This window comes from Perissodus microlepis, chromosome 19 (genome assembly GCF_051167445.1).
Source record: "Perissodus microlepis isolate ML-2025 ecotype Zambia chromosome 19, ASM5116744v1, whole genome shotgun sequence".
Classification (NCBI taxonomy): domain Eukaryota; kingdom Metazoa; phylum Chordata; class Actinopteri; order Cichliformes; family Cichlidae; genus Perissodus; species Perissodus microlepis.
Window position 1 is genome coordinate 15,520,143 of NC_140479.1, and position 22,263 is coordinate 15,542,405.

The following is a 22,263-nucleotide window of genomic DNA, read 5'->3' on the forward strand; positions in this document are numbered from 1 at the left end:
GCCAAATTAAAATATAATAAAAATAATAACAGAAACCGATGTCCAAGGAGATAATGCTGTTTTGAAATTACATCCAAAACATAAATGCCTTTATGCTTGTGTTATAGCCTTATAACATAATAGTATCACATGACGGAGAGCTGTTACCTTACTCACATGATTAGTAAGCCCCGCCCCAGAGCACTCTGATTGGCTCCCGTAGAAGACGATGCCAACTGTTTTGCCCCCCCGACATTAAATATAACTGTGGAGTGCCGCTGAGGATTTGCGTGTAGTCGGTTCGTTGCCCCTTCCTCATCTAACAACGCAAAGAAAAGGTAATAAAATATGTTTTTGTCTTCCTTTAAAACTTCTAGGACGGAGCGCTGTGTCTTAATAGCTTTAACTCACTCCGAGTGTTTTTTTAAAAGTCCATGTTTTGCGAAGCTTGTTGTGCTACTGATGGCTAGTTAGCTTCCCAGAATTATCAGGTGAGACGTTTACGTGTTTTTATTTTTTTCAGTTTTCCGTGTTTGTTGCCACCTCAGTAAACATAGCTGAAATCTAGAAGAGGATCTGAATATTTTTCCCTACTGTCATCCATCCAGGAATCTCACAGAAAGCGAGGAGATGTGTCGGTCCGTCCTATTCGCCCTGCTCGGCCTGACAGCCGGACTCGTTATTGGGTTTCCCACCCAGGAAGAGGAAGACAGTGGCGGAAAACACTGGGTGCTTATTGTGGCTGGCTCCAATAGCTGGTACAACTACAGGCACCAGGTGAAACTGCGACCACCGTGCGAGCTGTGCATGACTCATTTGTTTTCTCTCATGGTTTTTGATAAGCACCGCTTTAAGCTCTGATAAGCTACTTCCCCTCCCAAATGCATGTTTTCCAAGTGCTCCTCCCGCTGCTTAAAAGGCTGCATACTGTGATAATGTGGAGCTGACCTCCGAATCTTTTGCTCTCCTGCTCGCTCAGGCCGATGCTTGCCATGCCTACCAGATTGTCCACAGGAATGGCATCCCCGACGAGCAGATTGTGGTCATGATGTACGATGATTTGGCTGAAAATGAACAGTGAGTTGGCACTTGTTTCTCTGTTGTAGATGCTTGTTCATACTTCTTCTTTCCTTAAAATGTTTGACACAAACTCATCCTAATTTTAGTAGCTGTTGACCTTAGTAGGCTATTAACTATTGGTAAGATATAGCACACAAAAACGAAATCTTAAGCCAGAAAAGGCTGTTTGTAGGCCCTGTTATATCTGACTCAAATTCAAGAGTCTGCTGTCATTATGCATCCATAACAAAAGTCTAGCTTTACTATCTCACATGCTGCATTACATTTACATAACAGATAAATATACTGACACATGTATCTGCTGTGTTTGTGTGTATATATACATACAAATACACGCATACACAAGAATATTGTACGTTAGCACTGAATATGAGATATTATAAACTACTTATATATGAATATGTGTAATGTATATATCTTAGGGTGGATTTGAGCAATAGGATAATGCACTTTACATGAGTTACTAAATATATAACATATAAATGTATCCATATATTCCTGAGGAGCATAAACATGTGGAATTGAGCAGGAGAATCTATCACATTAGGGTTATAAAGTCATTTGACAGCTATGTTCACCAAGAAGCCTGAAATCCTCTGTGTGAGGATAGCTCTAAGGCACCTTCAGAGTCTTTGTGGATTTCCCCTTCACTCTTTGCACAGTGAGTAGGCTAAAGATGGGCCGGAGATGGTTTTGTGCTGTTTTCACAACACACCTTGGTTGTGAGGATGCATCTATAGAAGTTGCTGAGCATTTTTTGGAGGAGTTTGGCTTAAGAAAGGCACTCTGTGATGGTGACTCCTAGGAACCTAAAGCTGGAGACTTTCCCCACCTGTCTATGGTGTCAAACTGTGAATCTCCTCCCTGTATAAGACCGACTAACACTGTTTCATCAGGATCACAAAAGACAAAGACAAAAAAGTAACTGCTGACAATCCAGTTGTTTGCTAAATAACCTGAAATGGCCTTCAGTTTTGGTGACTGACTGACATAAACAAACAAATCAGAGCAACCATTGTAGACACTGAACTACAGGATTTGTTTTTTTTAATGAATTAATTCTTGATGTTTAAAAATGCTCAGAAGATTAAATTACTCTTGGATCTACTTTTTCAAAAAATAAAAATAGTTGTATTGTCAGTCATTACTTTTTTTGTCTTCGTCTTTTTTGATTCTGATGGAACATCTTTAGTCTATCTCATGGAAAACTAACAGTCTGCTGGCATCATCTTTGGAGATAGTGGTGGGTTTCAGGGTTTTCGCAGGAATTTCCCAATCAGATCAAAAAGCTGCATTGGCATTCCTCCTGTCACTGTGTTGCAGGGCCCTGCATCGCTCAGAAAAACGGGTTGAGTGAATGAGTCGTGCTGAGAGGAGTCACGAGGAAGGTGCTTCCATAGAAATAGTCTCGGAGTTATGTTACTGGCAGAGGAGGGGTAATGTAAGGAGATGTGTTGGTTGCAGGAATCACAATGGCAGTTACATAGTGGGACGCGATGTAAAACCCAGCTTTAGCAGTGATTTGAGAGAGTTGGCTTGTGCTACTTAAATTTCAGTGCCAGCCGACTTGCACATGTAGTTAGCTGTTACTTTAATTAGAGATACTTTAATATATTAGCAGCTGTTTACAACAAAGACTTTTCACTGTGTTTTGCTTGAAGTTTACCAGGCAGTCAATTGAGTTATTCTTTCAGGTTCATTTCAGACATTTAGTAAAGTTTTTGATAGAACTTTCTGATAAATGGGAGACATATGTTCCTTATGTTTCTGGTTGTTTTGGATCATAACCCATGTGTAGACATGTTTATTCAAGTTGACAGACACGATGCACGCTGAGTAATGCTGTTATGCTGTTATTGTTAACTGTTCCCACACCTTAAAATGTTCCATGAATGTCAGTCTGCTTTGTTTTTTTGAGAGTTTGAGAGACATTATGCAATATGGGATTTTTTTTTTTTTTTAATATCCGTGTCACGCTCTTGTATCACTGCCATTGTAATCACAAACTGAGCATCTGGTTAATAAATATCTAGCTACAGAATTGTAAAAAAGAAAGACAAACTGTACGTATCTGTGCGCAGATATGTATACCATAAGATTTCACTATTAATGTTATTCATTGATTTATTTTAACATCTGTGGTGTCATATTGTTTTGTGGCTCTGTCACCAGATGAGTGAATCATTGTTATCCATCTGTTTCCCTTTTATCTCACAAAGTGTTTTATCAGCTATTTGCACTTCCTTCTGTGTGTCTGAATCATGTTTTTCTTCCAGGAATCCTACCCCTGGGATACTGATCAATAGACCAAATGGCAGTGATGTGTACAAGGGAGTTCCTAAAGACTACATCGGGGAAGTGAGTGCTTCAGTGCATTTCTATAAAAGATCAACTGATTTCAATATTTTCCACACGATTGTTTGAAGAGGCTTCTCTGCTGAAAGCAAACTTTGTGGGTTGATGTGTCTGTTATTGCAGGATGTTACCCCAGAAAACTTCCTGGCAGTGCTGAAGGGTGATGCCTCAAAAGTCAAAGGTGGCTCTGGAAAAGTGCTGAAGAGGTAAGTGGCTAAAAAAGACAGGAAGTAACGAGCGTGTGGCCAAACAACAATAAATCTGGTTTATGTACTTTTTTTTTTTTGTCCCTGTTAACTTTGTTCTCATTTTCCTGGCAGTGGACCCAATGATCATGTGTTTGTTTACTTCACCGATCACGGAGCACCTGGTATTCTGGCATTTCCCGCCGATGAGGTGAGTACCTTTTTGTTTTTTTGTTTTGTTTTTTTAACTTCCTGGCACTGCAACAACCACAGACAGATTACACCAGATTCACAAAGAGCCTTATTGCTTCACAATCACTTTGATATGTCTGGGTTGGGTTCTTTTTTTTCAATTTTTTTTAATTTCGTGAAATATCTAATTATTAGATGGAATATTATGAAAAGCTAGCAATCGCCACATTGAGGTCAAACACAAATGGTTAACACAATTTATGATTAATATCAGAACATTAACCTTATCATTGCAATCAGCATTGTTAGTGTTTTAACTTGTCAAACCAGGGAGACATCCTCACCAAGTAAACTAACCGTGTTTTGGGACCTTACATATCTCCTAATTTGCTGATAAATCAGTTTTTATGTTTGCAGTGCATGCTATCACGGTGCTCTAAGAAACACTAGTGTATAATTGTGGTTAATGCAAATTTGTCACCTCTCTGTCTGCAGCTCCATGTTGAAGACCTTCAAGCAGCCATTACATACATGCACGACAACAAGAAATACAAAAAGGTGATGTGATGTTTGATATGTACCGTACAAGTGTGGGCACGTCCCGCAGTCTAAAATTCAGTTGATAAAGTGTTGATGTAGCTGTGCTGATGTGTAAGGTCATAACATTTGTGTTTGGTCCACACACACACACATAGATGGTGTTCTACATTGAAGCATGTGAGTCCGGGTCAATGATGAACCACCTGCCTACTGACATTGATGGTGAGTTGAACTTTATCAGCAGAATTACTTTCCAGTAAAAAAATGATGAACCAGCATCAAGTGATGAGAGCGAAACTGATGCTGGTCTATGCTTTTGATGGGATCAGACTAGGATCATGTGATTTTTATTTTTCATGTTTTAATGTTTTGGGTTTTTTTTTTTTTTTTTAAATCATCCTTGCGTTACGCTTCGTGTTATGTTGACTAGACAGATGTCAGGTCCGTGGTTTGAGGACTTCTGCTTTTGACTTTTAGTCTTTTGCAAGAATCCATTAAATGCTGAGGTCAGCAGTCCAGCTTGTGGTCATCTTTAAGCACAGTTACTGTGTCGGACATCAAGTGATAAACAGAACCGGACCTGCACATGACATTGATCAAGATTCTTCTTTGATTGTTTTCAATGAATGTCTGTTTTTGATGAGTCCAAGTGTAAAGAAGTTACTGAAATTTGTGTTTAGATCTTCAGTTACAACCTTCAAATTTTTCTGAGGCTGTTAAACAGATTAGCGAGCGACCTTTAGATCTGCCTAGTGTAAAACTAAAGTCTCCTAACATGAGAATCTCTGTGTATTCTTCAGTGTATGCCACCACAGCAGCCAACGCTGAGGAGTCCTCTTATGCCTGCTACTATGATGAGAAACGGGACACCTACCTGGGTGACTGGTACAGCGTGAATTGGATGGAGGACTCTGATGTGGTCTGTGATTATCTTCCTCATTTGTGTCCAAATCACAGCTTCTAATATTTATTCATTTTTGAAAAATATTTTAAAAAGAAAAATGTAATTGTTGTCTGTTATATTGTGACACTGAAGTTCAGAGTATCTTGTGTGGTGGCTTTAACACATCTTATAATGTTTAGACTTCAGGCTGCAGGGATGCAACATTTAGTTACATTTTTAGAGAGGTGCACATCGGATTATGGTGTAGATGTAGATTTAATCCAGAAACATGAATCCACTGAGAGAATGAAAAAGAAAGAAACGGTTAACGTCTAAGATTGGCAGGAATAGGAAGTGATAAACGTCTCCAAACGTAGCAGCAGAACTTTTGTCTTTAACCAGACCCGAGTACTTTGCATAAGTGTGTAACAGCAGAACAGAAACCTGACCATGAGACCGTCAAACTGCCACACATTATTTTACGGAACAAATTCACTGATTCTTCATGTGACTGTTATTTTGGAAGCATTTTGTCACGTTCACTTTTTTTTTTTTTTTTTTTTCTTCTGTCTTTGTGCATCCAGGAGGATCTGAGAAAAGAAACATTGCTACAGCAGTTTAAGATTGTGAAGAACCACACAAACACGAGCCACGTCCAGCAGTACGGAAACAAGGTGAGAGCAAGAAGGCTGTGCAAACTGTGAACAAAATGCTTCAATGAGCACTTGTCAGTTCTAGACTAAGGAAATTTGAGGGGGAAGTAGTGTTTCATTTTAAGTTGGAATGACTTGCAGAATGTGTTCATGTATGCGAGTGAAAAAAAACAAAGTTTGTTTCCTCCTTCTATTTTAACGCTTGTACATCTTTCTCTACAGACTTTGGCCCACATGAAAGTTATACAGTTTCAGGGTAATCACAAAGCAGACAGTCCTGCTCCGATGAACCTGCCACCAATTACAAACCTGGATCTGACCCCGAGCCCTGACGTTCCTCTGGCCATCCTGAAGAGGAAGATGATGGCCTCCAATGACATCAGTGTGGCACGGGGCCTGCTCATGGAGATCAGTGCCCACCTCAAGGTAAAGACTGACAAAGCTTTCTAATGTTTGTGGCAGTGTGCCAGTACACTGAAAATCCATTTGATGACAATTTACCATTAAAGAGTGTGTGAACCTTTGTCTGTGTAGATCAGGGACGTGATGGCCGACACTATGCGCAAAGTGGTCGAGAGAGTCGTTGGCAATACGTTCAAAGCCAATGACATGTTAAACAGCAGAGCTGACCTCTCCCAGCATCAGTGCTACAAGGCGGCAGTGAAGCACTTCAAACACAACTGCTTCAACTGGAGCAAACCTGAGGTAGAGCCACACACTATGAGTCTTTCAGCTCCTTTTTAACAGACCCGGGACATCCCATTGCAGTTTACAGAGTGTCTGTGATTCATATAAAGCCATTAATAAATGAGTCACCACTGTGGCCACATTTCAAGCTTACAGTAGAATTTCGTTCTCATGCCTAGACTCTGGTTCTCCTTGTAAAGGGGAAGTGCCAAATCAGTTTCACATGCTATTCATCAGCAGGTATCATACTCTCATTCATCAGCTCTTTTGCATTCAGCTGACTCTAATCCAGACACTCTGAGAATAAGCTTGAACTCCCACTCACAGTTCTATGAAAGCCATGTTAAAAGCTTCTCGCAGTAAGGATATTGCCCACTGTGATCTCTGATTATTTAGGTTTAGGATAAGGGTAAATGGAGGAAAAAATATATAAATAATAAGGTAAATTAAAAGTAATATCACTCAATAAAGTAATAAATAATGAAAAAAAATCACATGACTAAGATATTGGATTGACTTGCTGAATAATACTGAGAAATATGTTAATTACGTGTTAAAAAAAAAAAAAAAATCGGTATTAGTTGGATTTTTAAAACAATTGAGCAGTAAATGTTGTTTCTCTGTTCATCATGGTTGTCACAGCATCTGGCAGTGAATGATCAGAAATACTTCAATTCAATTCAGTTTAATTTATGTATTGCCAAATCCCAACAGCATTTGTCTCAAGGCGCTTATTATAAGGTAAAGACGTCACCAGAATACAAAGTTACAATCAGTAACTTCCATAACACTAATTGTCATCTCAGTGACTGGGAAAGCCCTTAATCACATGATTTAAACTCAGTATTTTCCCAGGTGCTTTCATGCAGCTGTGTGCTTTTATTCTGAAAGTCTTCTTTTGTTTTCTCTGGAAAGTTTCTGACGTTTAAGGGCATCAGATAAAACAAGAGGAAGCTGGTGAACATTTGAAGATTCATGTAAAACACAGATTGTGGTGACGTTTCTGACGTGTGACGATTTGATTTCTTTCCAGTACGAATACGCACTCAGACATCTGTATGCGCTGGTGAACCTATGTGAGGGAGGATATCCTGCAGAGAGGTATAGACCACTTCTCATTTAATCTAACCACTTACCTGAGTTTCTGTTCTCTTTGTTTTTTCTCTCTAATTCAGTGTCAGTCATCTGATTTGGGGTATTTTTATATATATACAGTATGTGGATTCAAGCTGATCTTAACTCAGATTTTAGTCGATTTGTTTCTTGTAAATAGAAGTAGCTATACACTAGTACAAAACCTTTGCACCATTTAAATGTGGCTTTTTTTTTGTTTGTTTAAGACTCTCCTGTCTGTTATCAGTGGGTTTTGCTGTGTTTTTGTCAAGGGGAAAGCTGTTTGAATAAATCATCTTGGTCTCTAGGAACATATGAAGTGAATTTTTCACATCAGTCCTTAAAAATAAAATTTTTGACTGATAATCAATAGCTGATAATCAGTCATATTTCTTTCTGAAAAGTGATAAAGACACTCTGTTTCTTGTGGACATATATTTTTTGGTGATCTAATACTAAGGTAATCTTGTTTTGTTATCTCTCCGCAGCATCCAGCAGGCCATGGACACCGTGTGTGGCCACTAAAAGGATTTCTGTGAAACCATCAAAGCCTCTGGTTCTTCCGCTTGAGAAGCTGAGAAAACTGAGCTTCTCTTTGCTCCACTTGGGAATCAGTCGGATGTGGAGCTGACCTTATTGTCTTATGAGCACACTATAAATTTTAAAGTCGTTTTTGATTTTACTGATTTTTCTTTTATGATGACTTCACAGTGAAGAGCGTGCGAGACTTTTTATTGCTACCCGTTTTGTTTTTAGAACAAAATACACAATTATAATATGGACTGCAAATAAAATTGTTTGCTAAGCTTTATTTGTGGTATTGCCAAAGGCAGACCACCAAACAATGAATGTTAAGCCTCAAGAGACTTTTTTGTGACACTGCTGGGAATAAAATCCGATGGAGCAAAGGTGACATGCTTTCTGGATGATATTTCTAATAGCTGCTGTTTACTGTTTCAGCAGCTAACCTCAGAAGGATTTCTTTTCCAGATAATTCTGCATTTCCTATGATCAGAAACCTTTAAGTTTGCACACCACTGTGTGATAGATACAGAAATACACCCATATCCTCTTTGGCTGTGAACTGCCGTGAGCTTTAACAGGATTTTGGACTCCCTGTGATCTTGATTTTTAAAAGCTGATAGTTTATTGCAGGATACCAATGAGCCCGAGAGCAGGTCTATATTTACAGAAACAGAACAGAGACTGTGGGGTCATCAGAGATCAGGTGAAGGGCTTGAGATTGATCAATTAAAAACAAACTTGGTTATACTACAGCATTGGGGCTATTAGTGTCATTGATTTATGTAAATTCCTTTAAAAACATATTTTAAAGGAATTTCCTCATTTTCCACTGCAGAAAGAAATCTAAAGTAAAAATGCACTCACTAAGCATTGCTAATACTGGCTTTGACTCTTTTTTTGCCTTCAGAACTGTTTTAATTCTTCATGGCACAGATTTATTAAGGTAATGGAGGCAAACTTCAGAGACTTTGGTCCATATTGTCATGATAAAATCACATAGTTGCTGCAGATGTCGGCTGTACACCTGTAATGCAAATCTGTTGTTCTAAAATGTCCCAAAGATTCTCTGTTGGACTGAGATATGGTGACTGTGGACGCCATTTGAGTAAACTGTTTTCACGGAACCAGTTTCAGATGATTTGAGCTTCATGACATGTTACCCTGCTGGAAGCAGCTATCACAAGATGGGTAAACACTGTGCTGACCTGGTACTAAGAGGGCCAAAGATTGCTGAGAAAAACTCCCTCACACCACGACCAGAAGGCTAAACTGTCAGTTCAAGCTTTCATGTTGTTCACGCCAAATTCTGACCTTGCCATCTGAATGTCGCTCTCATTAGACAAGACAATGTTTCTCCAATCTTTTGCTGTCCAGTGGGACTTTCAGTCTAAGTTTTCCATTCTAGTAGTAGACTTTTGGCCATTCTCCTTTAACTTCTGACATCAACAAGGAGTTTTCACATGCACAGCTGACAGTCAATGGATATTTTCTGTTATTTGGACTTTTCTCTGTAAACTTCAGACATGGTTGTGTGAGAAAATCCCAGCAGATCAGCAGTTTCTGAAATACTCAAACCAGCCCATCTGGTACCAACCATACCACTTTCAAATTCACCTAATTTACCTTCTTTCCCATTTTGAAGCTCAGTTTGAACAGTTTGACCATATATGCCTACAAGCACTGGGTTGAGGCCATGAGATTGGCTGATTAGTGATTTTGCCTAAAAAACAAACTGTCGAACACTTGAACCTAATGAAGTCACATTTCCTTGACTATTTTTTGTCTCTCCAGAGTTAAGTGGAGACTGTTGTTATAAATATCAGTGCTTTTTAAGTCTAGTTGACAAGTTCTCATTTTGAGAAGAATTTTTGAACATATGTATATATATTTAAACATATGTTTAAACTGTGGTAACTTAAAAATTATAATTTAGAAAACGAAAGAGATGGATTCCAGGAAGAAGGGAGCTTATTACCTCAAATTAGGAAGAGCTAATTACCTTCCAGTTAGCTCCTCCGGAAGTGCTGTTTATTGTTATTTATTGATATTATTTATAACACATCAAAGATAGTGTCATTCTAAGTATACTTTGAGTTTTGAACATAACACGAAACCCTTAAAACTCTGCATGAACTAGTGTGACGAAAAACTATAAAATTGCTCCATCTAGTGGTGAAATCTTTACTTACATGTTAAAATTAAAACGGCTGTATTTATACTCTGTTTGGGTTCTTTAATTTTTGACTGACTATATTTCTCAGCCCCCGTATTTGTTGTTATTGACACGCCGCTTGTGTGAAACCCTTGTGTCACTTACGGCTTTCTTTATATTTTGCGTGGACATTTGAAAATAAGGGGCAGCAGTTTATTTAAAGATGTGCAAACATTTGTGGAAATACAGTAAATCAGGCAGAGTTTTAATGAGATTAAAATTCAATATTCGGTATGACCACCTTCGTTCTTCATAACAGCCTGAACCATCTTAGGCAAGCTTTTTGTAATTTCTTTAAGTAGTCTTCAGGATGAATAGTTCTCCAGGCCTCTTGAAGGACACCCAAACCTCTGCTTTTGTTCTCTACAGGGAGTGCAGAATTATTAGGCAAGTTGTATTTTTGAGGAATAATTTTATTATTGAACAACAACCATGTTCTCAATGAACCCAAAAAACTCATTAATATCAAAGCTGAATGTTTTTGGAAGTAGTTTTTAGTTTGTTTTTAGTTTTAGCTATTTTAGGGGGATATCTGTGTGTGCAGGTGACTATTACTGTGCATAATTATTAGGCAACTTAACAAAAAAACAAATATATACCCATTTCAATTATTTATTTTTACCAGTGAAACCAATATAACATCTCCACATTCACAAATATACATTTCTGACATTCAAAAACAAAACAAAAACAAATCAGCGACCAATATAGCCACCTTTCTTTGCAAGGACACTCAAAAGCCTGCCATCCATGGATTCTGTCAGTGTTTTGATCTGTTCACCATCAACATTGCGTGCAGCAGCAACCACAGCCTCCCAGACACTGTTCAGAGAGGTGTACTGTTTTCCCTCCTTGTAAATCTCACATTTGATGATGGACCACAGGTTCTCAATGGGGTTCAGATCAGGTGAACAAGGAGGCCATGTCATTAGTTTTTCTTCTTTTATACCCTTTCTTGCCAGCCACGCTGTGGAGTACTTGGACGCGTGTGATGGAGCATTGTCCTGCATGAAAATCATGTTTTTCTTGAAGGATGCAGACTTCTTCCTGTACCACTGCTTGAAGAAGGTGTCTTCCAGAAACTGGCAGTAGGACTGGGAGTTGAGCTTGACTCCATCCTCAACCCGAAAAGGCCCCACAAGCTCATCTTTGATGATACCAGCCCAAACCAGTACTCCACCTCCACCTTGCTGGCGTCTGAGTCGGACTGGAGCTCTCTGCCCTTTACCAATCCAGCCACGGGCCCATCCATCTGGCCCATCAAGACTCACTCTCATTTCATCAGTCCATAAAACCTTAGAAAAATCAGTCTTGAGATATTTCTTGGCCCAGTCTTGACATTTCAGCTTGTGTGTCTTGTTCAGTGGTGGTCGTCTTTCAGCCTTTCTTACCTTGGCCATGTCTCTGAGTATTGCACACCTTGTGCTTTTGGGCACTCCAGTGATGTTGCAGCTCTGAAATATGGCCAAACTGGTGGCAAGTGGCATCTTGGCAGCTGCACGCTTGACTTTTCTCAGTTCATGGGCAGTTATTTTGCGCCTTGGTTTTTCCACACGCTTCTTGCGACCCTGTTGACTATTTTGAATGAAACGCTTGATTGTTCGATGATCACGCTTCAGAAGCTTTGCAATTTTGAGACTGCTGCATCCCTCTGCAAGATATCTCACTATTTTTGACTTTTCTGAGCCTGTCAAGTCCTTCTTTTGACCCATTTTGCCAAAGGAAAGGACGTTGCCTAATAATTATGCACACCTGATATAGGGTGTTGATGTCATTAGACCACACCCCTTCTCATTACAGAGATGCACATCACCTAATATGCTTAATTGGTAGTAGGCTTTCGAGCCTATACAGCTTGGAGTAAGACAACATGCATGAAGAGGATGATGTGGACAAAATACTCATTTGCCTAATAATTCTGCACTCCCTGTATTCTGCGTCAAGATGGTGATTCCACCCATTTTGATAAGATCTTCATGACCGCTGGATGAAATGCATTCCAGACATGTGCTGGAGATAGTTTTTTAGGGCAGTCTGTAGTCGTGAGTCATCCTTTCTCATATGCACACTCTCAATACAACCATAACAGACAACACCTGCACATAATACACACACACACACACACACACACACGCAATCACTCTTTATTTATCCTCCAGTTGTCCAATTTCTTGAGATTTGCTAAGTTTTTAGAATCGCCTTGTTGGTGCAAACCTTTTTTCTCTCTCCCCCCTCCCCCTTACAGTTGGTTAATTCAGGATTTTTCATTCAGCTAAGGAGCAGGAACAAATTATGTGTTTTTGTGACAGGCTGATGATTACAAAGTGCCAAAAGATACAATTAAAACAGTTTCTGTTGTCTGTTATGTGTAGACATAACACTGGTTCGTTTCTTCTTTTTATGCTTGAATGATTCCCAGGTCAATGTTATGTGCGTAACACAAAACTTAGAAGAACATCTGGATCCTTGGTAGCAAAACTGAAAGAAATGGTGGTTGAGTCATTTATTTTGAACAGCAGTGTATGTCTCTGTATAAGCTCTGCATTGGAATTACCATCAGTATGTATGTACATGTCTATTTATTTATTTATTTGTTATTTGTGGGAGATATAAAAAAAACAATTTGATTTATGAAGAATGCCCAGGTTTGCGGGTACTGACCTGAAAAATCGGACTTCTTCTTATCAGGCCTCTTAAATTTTTGATTTGATAGCTTTAAATTTAAAGTAAGGTATTCAAAATTTCATCTTACAAAAAAGTATGTGGAAATGTTGAAAAGTTCAAATTTTGAGAAACGTAACTTGAAATTATTTTCTTCTTCTTCTTCTTCTTCTTATTATTATTATTATTATCATTATTATTATTATTATTAGTAGTAGTAGTAGTAGTAGTATCATTATTATTTGTTTGTTTTAATTTTATGAGCCTTAGTGAACTTTGTTTAAAAATGGTATAGTATAATGTATAATGGAAGTGAAATCCACTTTGTGTGTGTTTATCTGGAACTGTTAAAAGTTGAAACTATTTTTATTTTTATCTATTTATTTACTAGTTCTTACTTCAGCCAGAAAATAAACCTGTCGACATTTTCCACAAATTATACAATTTTTAAAAGCATTTATATATCCAGCTCTGTCCTGTCCATTATTAGTTTTAATTATAATTGTTAAGCTTTAAAACTGTAATTATTGTTTATACACCGCCGTTTTTGACATTTTTAAGCAGGCATCAAGTCTGCCACCTAACCCCGGTGAGAACGGCCCCAACGGGGAGGCGACCTCCTTAACCCCGCCTCCTCCATAAACCAGGAAGATAACCTCACCGAAACCCGTCTTGGTAACGTGAAAACGTCGCTGTGTGCCGGAGAAAAGCAGTAGCAGCAGACAGACTTGCAGCTGCGTTACATCGGCAGGAAGATAAACAGCAAATTTCTAGATTTAACACCAGCTGCGTTCCTTTTAACCGAACATAGCAGCCTTTTTAGCTCGGTTAGTTAGCTTGTTTGCTAACTTTAATAGAGACTCTTGGAGAGCTTGCGCAAGACGCCTTAGCGAATCATCTCGATTTTAAACCTCCGTTAACATCTCACCATGGGATCCAGAGCGTCCAGATTACTCAGAGAAGAGGAAATTGAAGAAATTAAGAAGGAAACTGGCTGTAAGTTGAGCTCAGAGTTTAGAGTTTAGTCCTTGTGTGAAGACAAAACCTCTTGGACATTAGCTAGTTGATTGCTGTACTCTCATATTTAGATGCCTTTGGCTGAATGCTTTTTCTGATTGAGGCTGTACTCATTAACTCTCTATATTTTGCTAGTTTAATCGGTTGCATTATATCGGTGAGGGGTTATTGTGGATTCAGTTGTGTATCAGCTATCTTTTGCTCATCTGATAGTCAAAATCTTTGTCGCCGCAGTTTCCCACAGTCAGATCACTCGCCTGTACAGCCGTTTCACCAGCCTGGATAAAGGGGAAAACGGCACCCTCAGGTGAGCAAAAACATAAACAGGAGCCACAAGCTGCACCTCATTTGTTTTGTTCCTTTACCAGCTCACACTACAAGGACACCGTTATAGAGGTCACCTAAGCAGTTAAGTTTTCTGGTTGACTTGAGAATGAGTCATAAAAAAAAAAACACACGTCCAAGGGTATTTAAATTGAGAAAATCTTACAGTGTATAGGTTTTTTTTGTTGTTGTTGTTGTTTTTTGTTTTGTTTTGTTTTTTACCAAATTTGCCTCTCTGAATGTGGTATTTATATTAATAAATTAGGTCTAAGACCAGGTGTTGTGCTGAGATGAAGGTGGGCAATGTGAGATCTGTCTCTCATTTCAGTGATGAAATCATGTAACGAATCTTTCTCCTGTCACTGACTATTCATCTGGTTCAGATTCTGTCTTAACTGATAGGTGAAGAGACTGGTAATCATTAAGCAGCTAAAATTTTAATTTGAAGGCCCTTTGGTTATTTGAAAATGATTCCTTGAAGGGGAAAGGGCAGTCAGTTTCTCAAGGGCAGACGAAACCCCCCATACACACACTCCGTTTGGTTTCATTCAACTTGGATATATGAAAGATGTTGTGTTTACACATAATAAGTTCCTGGCTGTACTTTTTTTTTTCTTGCTCAAGTGCTTCCAGTCACAGTAGAAGTCACGTTCGTTCAGTGTGACTTCCTTATCGTTTCATTAGTTTTCACAACAGTGAGATTTCACAGAGCTGTTTCTAGTCCAACCAACTGGAGTAAGAAAAATTTTCAGTGTGTAACAAATCTGAACAATGTTTTTAACAATTTTTTTTTGTTGTTATAAACAAATGATGATTTATGTCATATATCACTCATCACATGACCTCATGAGTTTTGCTATGTGTCATGTCTTGGTAAAGCTCATCAACTCTCAGTATAAGACTGGTGAATTGTTAGGTAAAAATGAACAGTTAAAACATACTGAGTTTAGAATTTAACTTTGATCACGTCTCCTTTTTACAGTCGAGAAGATTTCCAGAGAATCCCCGAGTTGGCCATCAACCCTCTGGGAGATAGAATCATCAACGCATTCTTTCCTGAGGGGTGAGTAGTCTGTGTTATTGCTCTGCAGTAGTTTGGAAAGCTTGTTTTTGCACTACTATAAAATTGAGTCACCAGCACCATCGCCACAAAGCTGGACCAGGCTGTAATGCCTTTCAGTTGTGGTTTCCTAACTGCAGGCTGGAGAAGCTCAGTCCTTACTGCCAAGTCTGTGTGGAAGTAAATCAAATGGGGTTTTGAGTTGTATACTTGACAGTTATTTGGATGTTTTCATCACTGTGGGAGGGAAAAAACCCAAACAGATGTCTTTAGATATATCATTAAAATCCTAAAAGGTCACATGTGTAGGCGTTGTAATTGCAGCTCTGTCTTTTAATGGTTTCAGACGGATTCTGGCTTCTCTGGTTTTGGCCTGTTTGTTTTAAACAACTTGATGTAGAAACCATTCCAATCTGCACGTTGGTGTTAGGTTACTAGCTCATTGTGGTGTCCACAATACGCATTTGAGCACAAAGGTAATCTGACTGAACTTTTCAGAGAGTTATAGTAGATATTTCGTGCTTGTGATTTTTAGAGAGGACCAGGTAAATTTCCGGGGTTTCATGCGGACCCTGGCTCACTTCAGACCAATCGAAGACAACGAGAAGAACAAGAACCCCTCAGCTACAGAGCCCCTGAACAGCAGGACAAACAAGCTGCTTTGTGAGTGTTGGGGTGTAACTGGTATCATCTTAGCGTCGGTTTAAGAGTATCTGACTTACCTGTTTCTTTCTATTCAGTTGCTTTCCGTCTGTATGACCTGGACAGAGATGACAAGATCTCCCGAGATGAGCTCCTGCAGGTGAGTGGATTGACTTGGAGTCATCATGTAGTTTGTGGTTCACACAGTGAATAATTAGTGTGTTTAAACATTACAGAATCTTTTGGCAACTGTGGGGCTTACAAGAAAAATTAATATCTGTAATTCCACACCCATTTATCAGAAGTTCAGTCAGCCCTGTGTTGTCATTCTTTAGTTGAGACGTCATGTATCATTTTTCCGAGGTCAAATTGTAATTTCCCAAATAAAAACATCAGCATACAGGTTAAATTTTAAATGCATGGATTGTCGTCTGTTAATATAGCAAAAACTGTAACATTTATAAGAAACCTCTATGTCATATTAACTTACTTTTCTATATAATTTCACTAGAATACATCAGAACAGAAGGATGTCACACTTCCCTCTCTTCTCTATTCTTGTTGCAGTTCACACACAAGTTTTAAGTTGATTTTTTTTGTTTTTCTCTCGGTGAAAGATAATTTGTGACTTCCACTTAGGCTAAATCTGATCTAAATGAGGTGATGAATGCAATCAATTTGAACCACAATTCCATAAATTCATCCTGCTGTAAATGTGAGCAAATGACTCTTTCCTTTACGTAGATTTCATAAATGATTTTGAGCCAGCCTTCAGAGTGTAACCACATCTTTATTTGGCTTTTGCTTTCCATGTATTTTTATTTGTATTTGTCTTCTTTAGCTTGAATGTTCTGTGCTCGAATGTTCCCAGATAGATACTCAGAACGCAATTAATGGTAATGATTAGCTACTGTTGGTCCGTATAACCTCCAGCACTTTGTTCCTACTCTTTGGTGTCTTTTATGGTAGGAGTAATAAAATAAAAGTTAACATTTTTCTAATCGGATCCACTCCAAGTACGTGAAACAGTATTTGGGTTGAGATTTGTGTCATTTTTATCCCAGTCCCCTGTAGATAGAACTATTTTGACTTCAAATTCTCATATGTCTTTAATATGGTGGCTGTTTCATCCGAGGCCTCTTGGAAGCCCTCATAAAGTCTGGATATGATTTCATACCTACCTTCTTGCTTGTACATTACCGAATGTAAGACATTTTTCAGATGCTACTTTTCCTTTCGGTGAATATCAGTTATTATTTCTGTAAATTTATCTCTACAGACTGTACGTTTGACAAATGAACAAGTGCTATTGCACCACATTTGTTTTAAAGTGTTTTACAGAGAGGAGGATTTCACCATCAAAGAAGACTTTGCCCTTGTGCTGATAATGATGTGATATCTCACCTTAACTACAGGCTGATCCTTCCCAGACAGTCTAATATCCTGTATTTTGGCTTCCTTTGCACTCCCTCTGTGTTATTTGTCGTCCCGCTTTAAAGCGGGTCAAGCTCAGTGACACTCTCTGACCTGTAATTGCTATAAGCTCAGGGTTAATGACTCAGCCACATCTCTTGTTTTGCGCAAAACATTTCACCGTGTCACCTGCTTTGTGTAATGCATGAACCTGTAGGGCTAAATGTACTATTTGTGCACTCGTTTTTCACTCATTATGCGTGCACCATCAGTTATTATCATGTATTTCCTAGTCAAGTGTGGCTTTGCCAATGAACCAAAATAGCTACAAATGATCTTGTGTGATCTTGCAAAAATATACGTCACCTTGTTATTTGGTGACTCTTAAAAATAGATTTTGCTGGTTTGTTCCAGGTCTTGCGGATGATGGTTGGAGTTAACATTTCAGATGAACAACTCGGCAGCATTGCTGATAGGACCATCCAGGAGGCTGACACAAACGGAGATAGCTGCATTTCCTTCAATGAGTTTATCAAGGCAAGCTTTGTGGTCAACATACATATTTGTACTGTTGTGTGGTTTCCTTTTTAAGTTCACCACTGAAGCATTGCTGCTAAACTTAAAATGACATAACAGATGCTGTTTGAAGGATTCTTTTTAATTAAAAACTGACCACTACCATGTGCAGGTATATTTTTAGCATCGGAGGCCTCAGTGGTACACAAACTAGAACCCAAGACTAACCACAGAAAAGAAGGAAATATATATCTATCAAGCATGCATTTTGCATAGCAGAGCTTGGTTTTCCAGAGGACAAAAAATTGATTGTGTATCTATGTTAGTTATTAAGAGAGGATGAGGATGAAATAATCCCAGTTAATTCAGGCCTTGGTTTTCACAGTTTGATTTGTGTGGACATTTACAAGCAAGTTAAACTGTCTCAACCTCTAACTCTTCCAAAGACTTGTTTTAATTAATATATAATGTGCTATTTTCAGCTTATAGTGACAGTTAAAGGTGTTTTATGAGGTAGCTGGACAAAAATGTCACACTGTGTAACATTCAGATTTAAATAGTTTGTGTGGGACTGAAGTCGTAGTGGTGTAATGGGTGAACCAGCACCCAGGACAGGGGTGATGGTTAACCGAAATGGCAGGAGAGCTTTGACTTGTTTTTGGGATTGATTTAAAACAGATGTTCTTTTAAGGCCCAGCCGCAAATGTAAACTTTAGAGCAGCACATTTTTCTGTAGTATAAACTTGTCTTGTTTTTGTTTGTTTATTCGCAGGTCTTGGAAAAGGTGGATGTGGAACAGAAGATGAGCATCCGGTTCCTGCACTAAAGTTTCATTATTGTTATCATTTTTTTTTTTGTAATTCTATTTAGAGTAGCGCTTGAACATGTCAGTTGATTTCAGGACACAATCTCATCCGGCTTCTCAACGAGCTGCTGTGGCCCACGCTATGGGTTCAGTCCTTCAGGCCAAGCATTGGGTGGATACCATAATAAATCTTGAGTTTCGGCCTTTGCACTGCTCTGTAAACAAAGGGAAACGTTGCGTGCCTTGGGTTGTTTTATGCAATGTCACTATGTATTTTTTTTTTCCCAGTAATGATACATTATTTATTAGGAAACTTTTTAGAGGATCATAGTTATTACCACTTCTGTTCATTTGTCACATGAACATTTAAATATTTATAGCGTGGCAGATTAACTTTTTGCTATCGCAGTAGGTAAAGTTTATAAGTTTAATCATGCTGCTCCACTGATATTTAGCCCATGCTGCATCTTTGTCCATATAAATATGCAAAGATTCAAAATTGTGTGATTCCACTTCAAAATGTCAGTGTTTTAATGCCATCTGTTATGAATTGTTTCCTTTGAGCGAGCCAGACCAGCCAATCCGAGTTTGTCTCTTGAAGCAAAATCGGACTGACCTGTTCCTCAGGTTCTTGTGTAATTCACTGAAGTGTCTGGTTCCCCTTTGTAAGTTATTAGCTAAACAGTAACCCATGGCCATGTTTGTGTACGGTTTCATATAATTAACCAGTAGACTCTAAAGCTACTTTTAGCTGCTCCCGTATTTACAGTGGGTAGGACCACATGTTTGATGTTGGCAGTTTTTAAGCCAGATGCCCTTCACGACTGGGATCAAACCCTGGAATCTCATTTGTTAGATGAATGTGTAAACCACTACACCGTGGATCAACTGCTACCTGTAGACTCAAATTATGGGCCTGTTGGAGCCACTGCTGGTTTAAAGGAGTGCCTCACTCAATTAGAGGTGAGAACGGTGGCATGGAGATTTCAAAAATGCTGGTGTCTCATCAGTATGTGAGACTTTCACAGTAGGTTTTTTGATATCCTTAAAAAGTATCTGCCACCTGGGCCAGCCCTCAAAGGCTTTAAGACTTAAAGAAGGCCTTGCTATGAGTACTGTTTTGGAAATTGGGCCGTGGGATCAGCTAGTCTGTAGACTTAGAGCAGGCAAAGATAACATACTGTGCTTTTACTCATTTGATCAGTTTCCCTGCAGCTAAGGAAAAATGCTGATTTCTCCTCTGCTCTGTATTTCTTAGAATGTCTTTCCTCACTGACCAGCGCCTGATGCATTGGGCATATTATTTTTTGGGACATGTCACTGTGCATGACCCCTTTTAAATCTTTAATGTGAGTCTGTGAAGTCATTACTAGAGCACCCTCCAGTGCAGGAAACACAGCTCAACCATTTTATCAATCATTCTGTGATCATCAGTCAGATGTGAATCACGTTATGTGATGTTGGTCGAGGTATTATCAAAGTGATTCAGGAATTTGATTTGAATAAAAATAAGTGCCATGCTTCTTTGTCTCATTTATTGGGATGTTCTTATGATGCTTTTTTGTGCTACTCACAGTTTACATCCAGCTTGGCAATTTTATTTATTTATTCTTTAGGAATTAAAAAATTGTAGAGTGTGATAAAATTAGAATATAACAGACTACAACTTCATATGTTAATGTTGATTTCTTGAATTAAATATTTGGCTGATAACAATGACAACAGTGACAAATAATATACTGTAGATATACTTACTATATTTATAGGGATATAAAGTGGACCTATCGTGGTTTTCCTTCTTTTTCTGTGTGACATACTGTTAGAACTGTGGATACTAACCATATCCAGATTTCCATATGATTAGGTCAGTGTGTACAAAGTGATCCCATGTTAACAAACTCTTAGACTTTGGACTGCTTACGCTTGGTATTCTTAATATGGTTATCTCAGGAACTGTGGGCGCAGATCTCCCATTTAGAAGAAAATTGTATTATCTGTGGAACCTCAAAGGGAGAGGAGTTAAAGCAGCCTGTTTTTGACAAAGGAGAATAAGTGGATGGCCCAGAAATATCAAAAATCTTCCATAAAAATCTATGGGAGGATTCTGGAAATGTTAAAGGTGACATTTATCAGATCACTGCCCCCACAAAGCCAATCAACAGTTGACACAGGAAACAGATCATCATGTTACACTGATGCGGGCACACAGCAGATATTCATAAATAATAATCACCTGCTGAGTTTTAGACTTGCTATAGGGCACTAAGGCCCTGAATAGGAGAGACAGTGATTATGTGGAAATTTGAATCATCTCAATCAAAACATAATAACACGCTTTATTATTGTTTTCTGCTAATAATAAAACTCTGGATGGTGGTCTTTGAAAATTGTAATTTGTAAAAGCACTGTACCTTTAAATTTAGCACAAGGCCGCCATTTCTCTTGTCTGGCTGGTGGGAAGCAGCTATGGTTTAAACAACACTCAACCCTGTTACCAATGCCCTAGAACCTGAAAAATCACCTTAATAGAGAATTTTCATTCATTCAAGCAACTTTTGACATCCTTGCCCAAGTTTTTAATAGTCACATGTTTCCCCTCAGTAATTTCTGTATTTATTTTCAAATATATGCTTAAATACACTATCAATATAATGAATAAAACTATCATAAAGGCAACAGATTAAACACTTTTGTGAGCTAATAAAAATATTTTTGCTTACTTTTATTGAAAATGATATGGTGACATGGTTACATTTTAAGAAATTTTACTTAACAGTATTTTATATGTGTTTAACGTGTTTTTATAAAGTTGATTTCAGTATGCACGGTAACAAGGTTGCAATAAGTGCTAATATTGGTGTTTTCTCAAAAACAGAAGCAAGTTGTGGAGTGTAATGCACTGTGGGAGTCAAGGACAAGTGTATTTATGTAAATAAAGGAAGGAAACTTAGACTTTACCTTGTCTTATTTTGGAATTATGGGTAATATTGTCGCATTGGTTAGCGTGACACACTAGTCAGAAGGAACACCACAAGCAGTGCATGATTACTGTTCTAGAAAAAGTGGTTTAACAATCGTAAAAAACAACAACAAAAAACATGTATAAGCAAAATCAACCGTGGATTTGTAACTATTTTAGATGTTAGATCTGACATGTGGCATTCAAGGAGTTTAAAAAATCGTAAATATTGGAAAATACAATAAACACTGGTAGTCATTAACGGAGTCAACGGCGATAGCAATAAAATAAATAAGAAATATACTGAGATTTATTATTTTTGAATTCAGATATGGTTTTAATGTAATACGCAGTTTCCTTTTTAAACGTTGTGAAAAACTAGAGTAAATAAATTTGTGAGTTTGGTACTTTCCAAAGATTAACAGCATATCCCTTTTTCTGTGTTAATTATTTGTTATATTA

General features: G+C 38.3%; 2 protein-coding genes across 2 annotated transcripts; both read left to right on the forward strand.

The window, feature by feature from the left end:
* The first annotated feature begins 207 nt into the window (after window positions 1-207).
* Window positions 208-8,580, forward strand: lgmn (legumain). Its single transcript, XM_084915029.1, has 14 exons — window positions 208-317; window positions 588-756; window positions 959-1,056; window positions 3,336-3,417; window positions 3,538-3,620; window positions 3,735-3,810; window positions 4,287-4,349; window positions 4,487-4,553; window positions 5,132-5,250; window positions 5,799-5,888; window positions 6,090-6,293; window positions 6,402-6,572; window positions 7,588-7,655; window positions 8,156-8,580. The coding sequence occupies exons 2-14, from the start codon at window positions 610-612 to the stop codon at window positions 8,190-8,192; spliced, it is 1,305 nt and encodes a 434-aa protein (XP_084771155.1). The 5' UTR covers window positions 208-317; window positions 588-609; the 3' UTR covers window positions 8,193-8,580.
* A 5,090-nt stretch (window positions 8,581-13,670) lies between these two features.
* On the forward strand, window positions 13,671-20,365 carry chp1 (calcineurin-like EF-hand protein 1). Its single transcript, XM_084915231.1, has 7 exons — window positions 13,671-14,061; window positions 14,317-14,389; window positions 15,389-15,469; window positions 16,002-16,129; window positions 16,207-16,268; window positions 17,936-18,058; window positions 18,810-20,365. The coding sequence occupies exons 1-7, from the start codon at window positions 13,995-13,997 to the stop codon at window positions 18,861-18,863; spliced, it is 588 nt and encodes a 195-aa protein (XP_084771357.1). The 5' UTR covers window positions 13,671-13,994; the 3' UTR covers window positions 18,864-20,365.
* The last annotated feature ends 1,898 nt before the right edge of the window (window positions 20,366-22,263 follow it).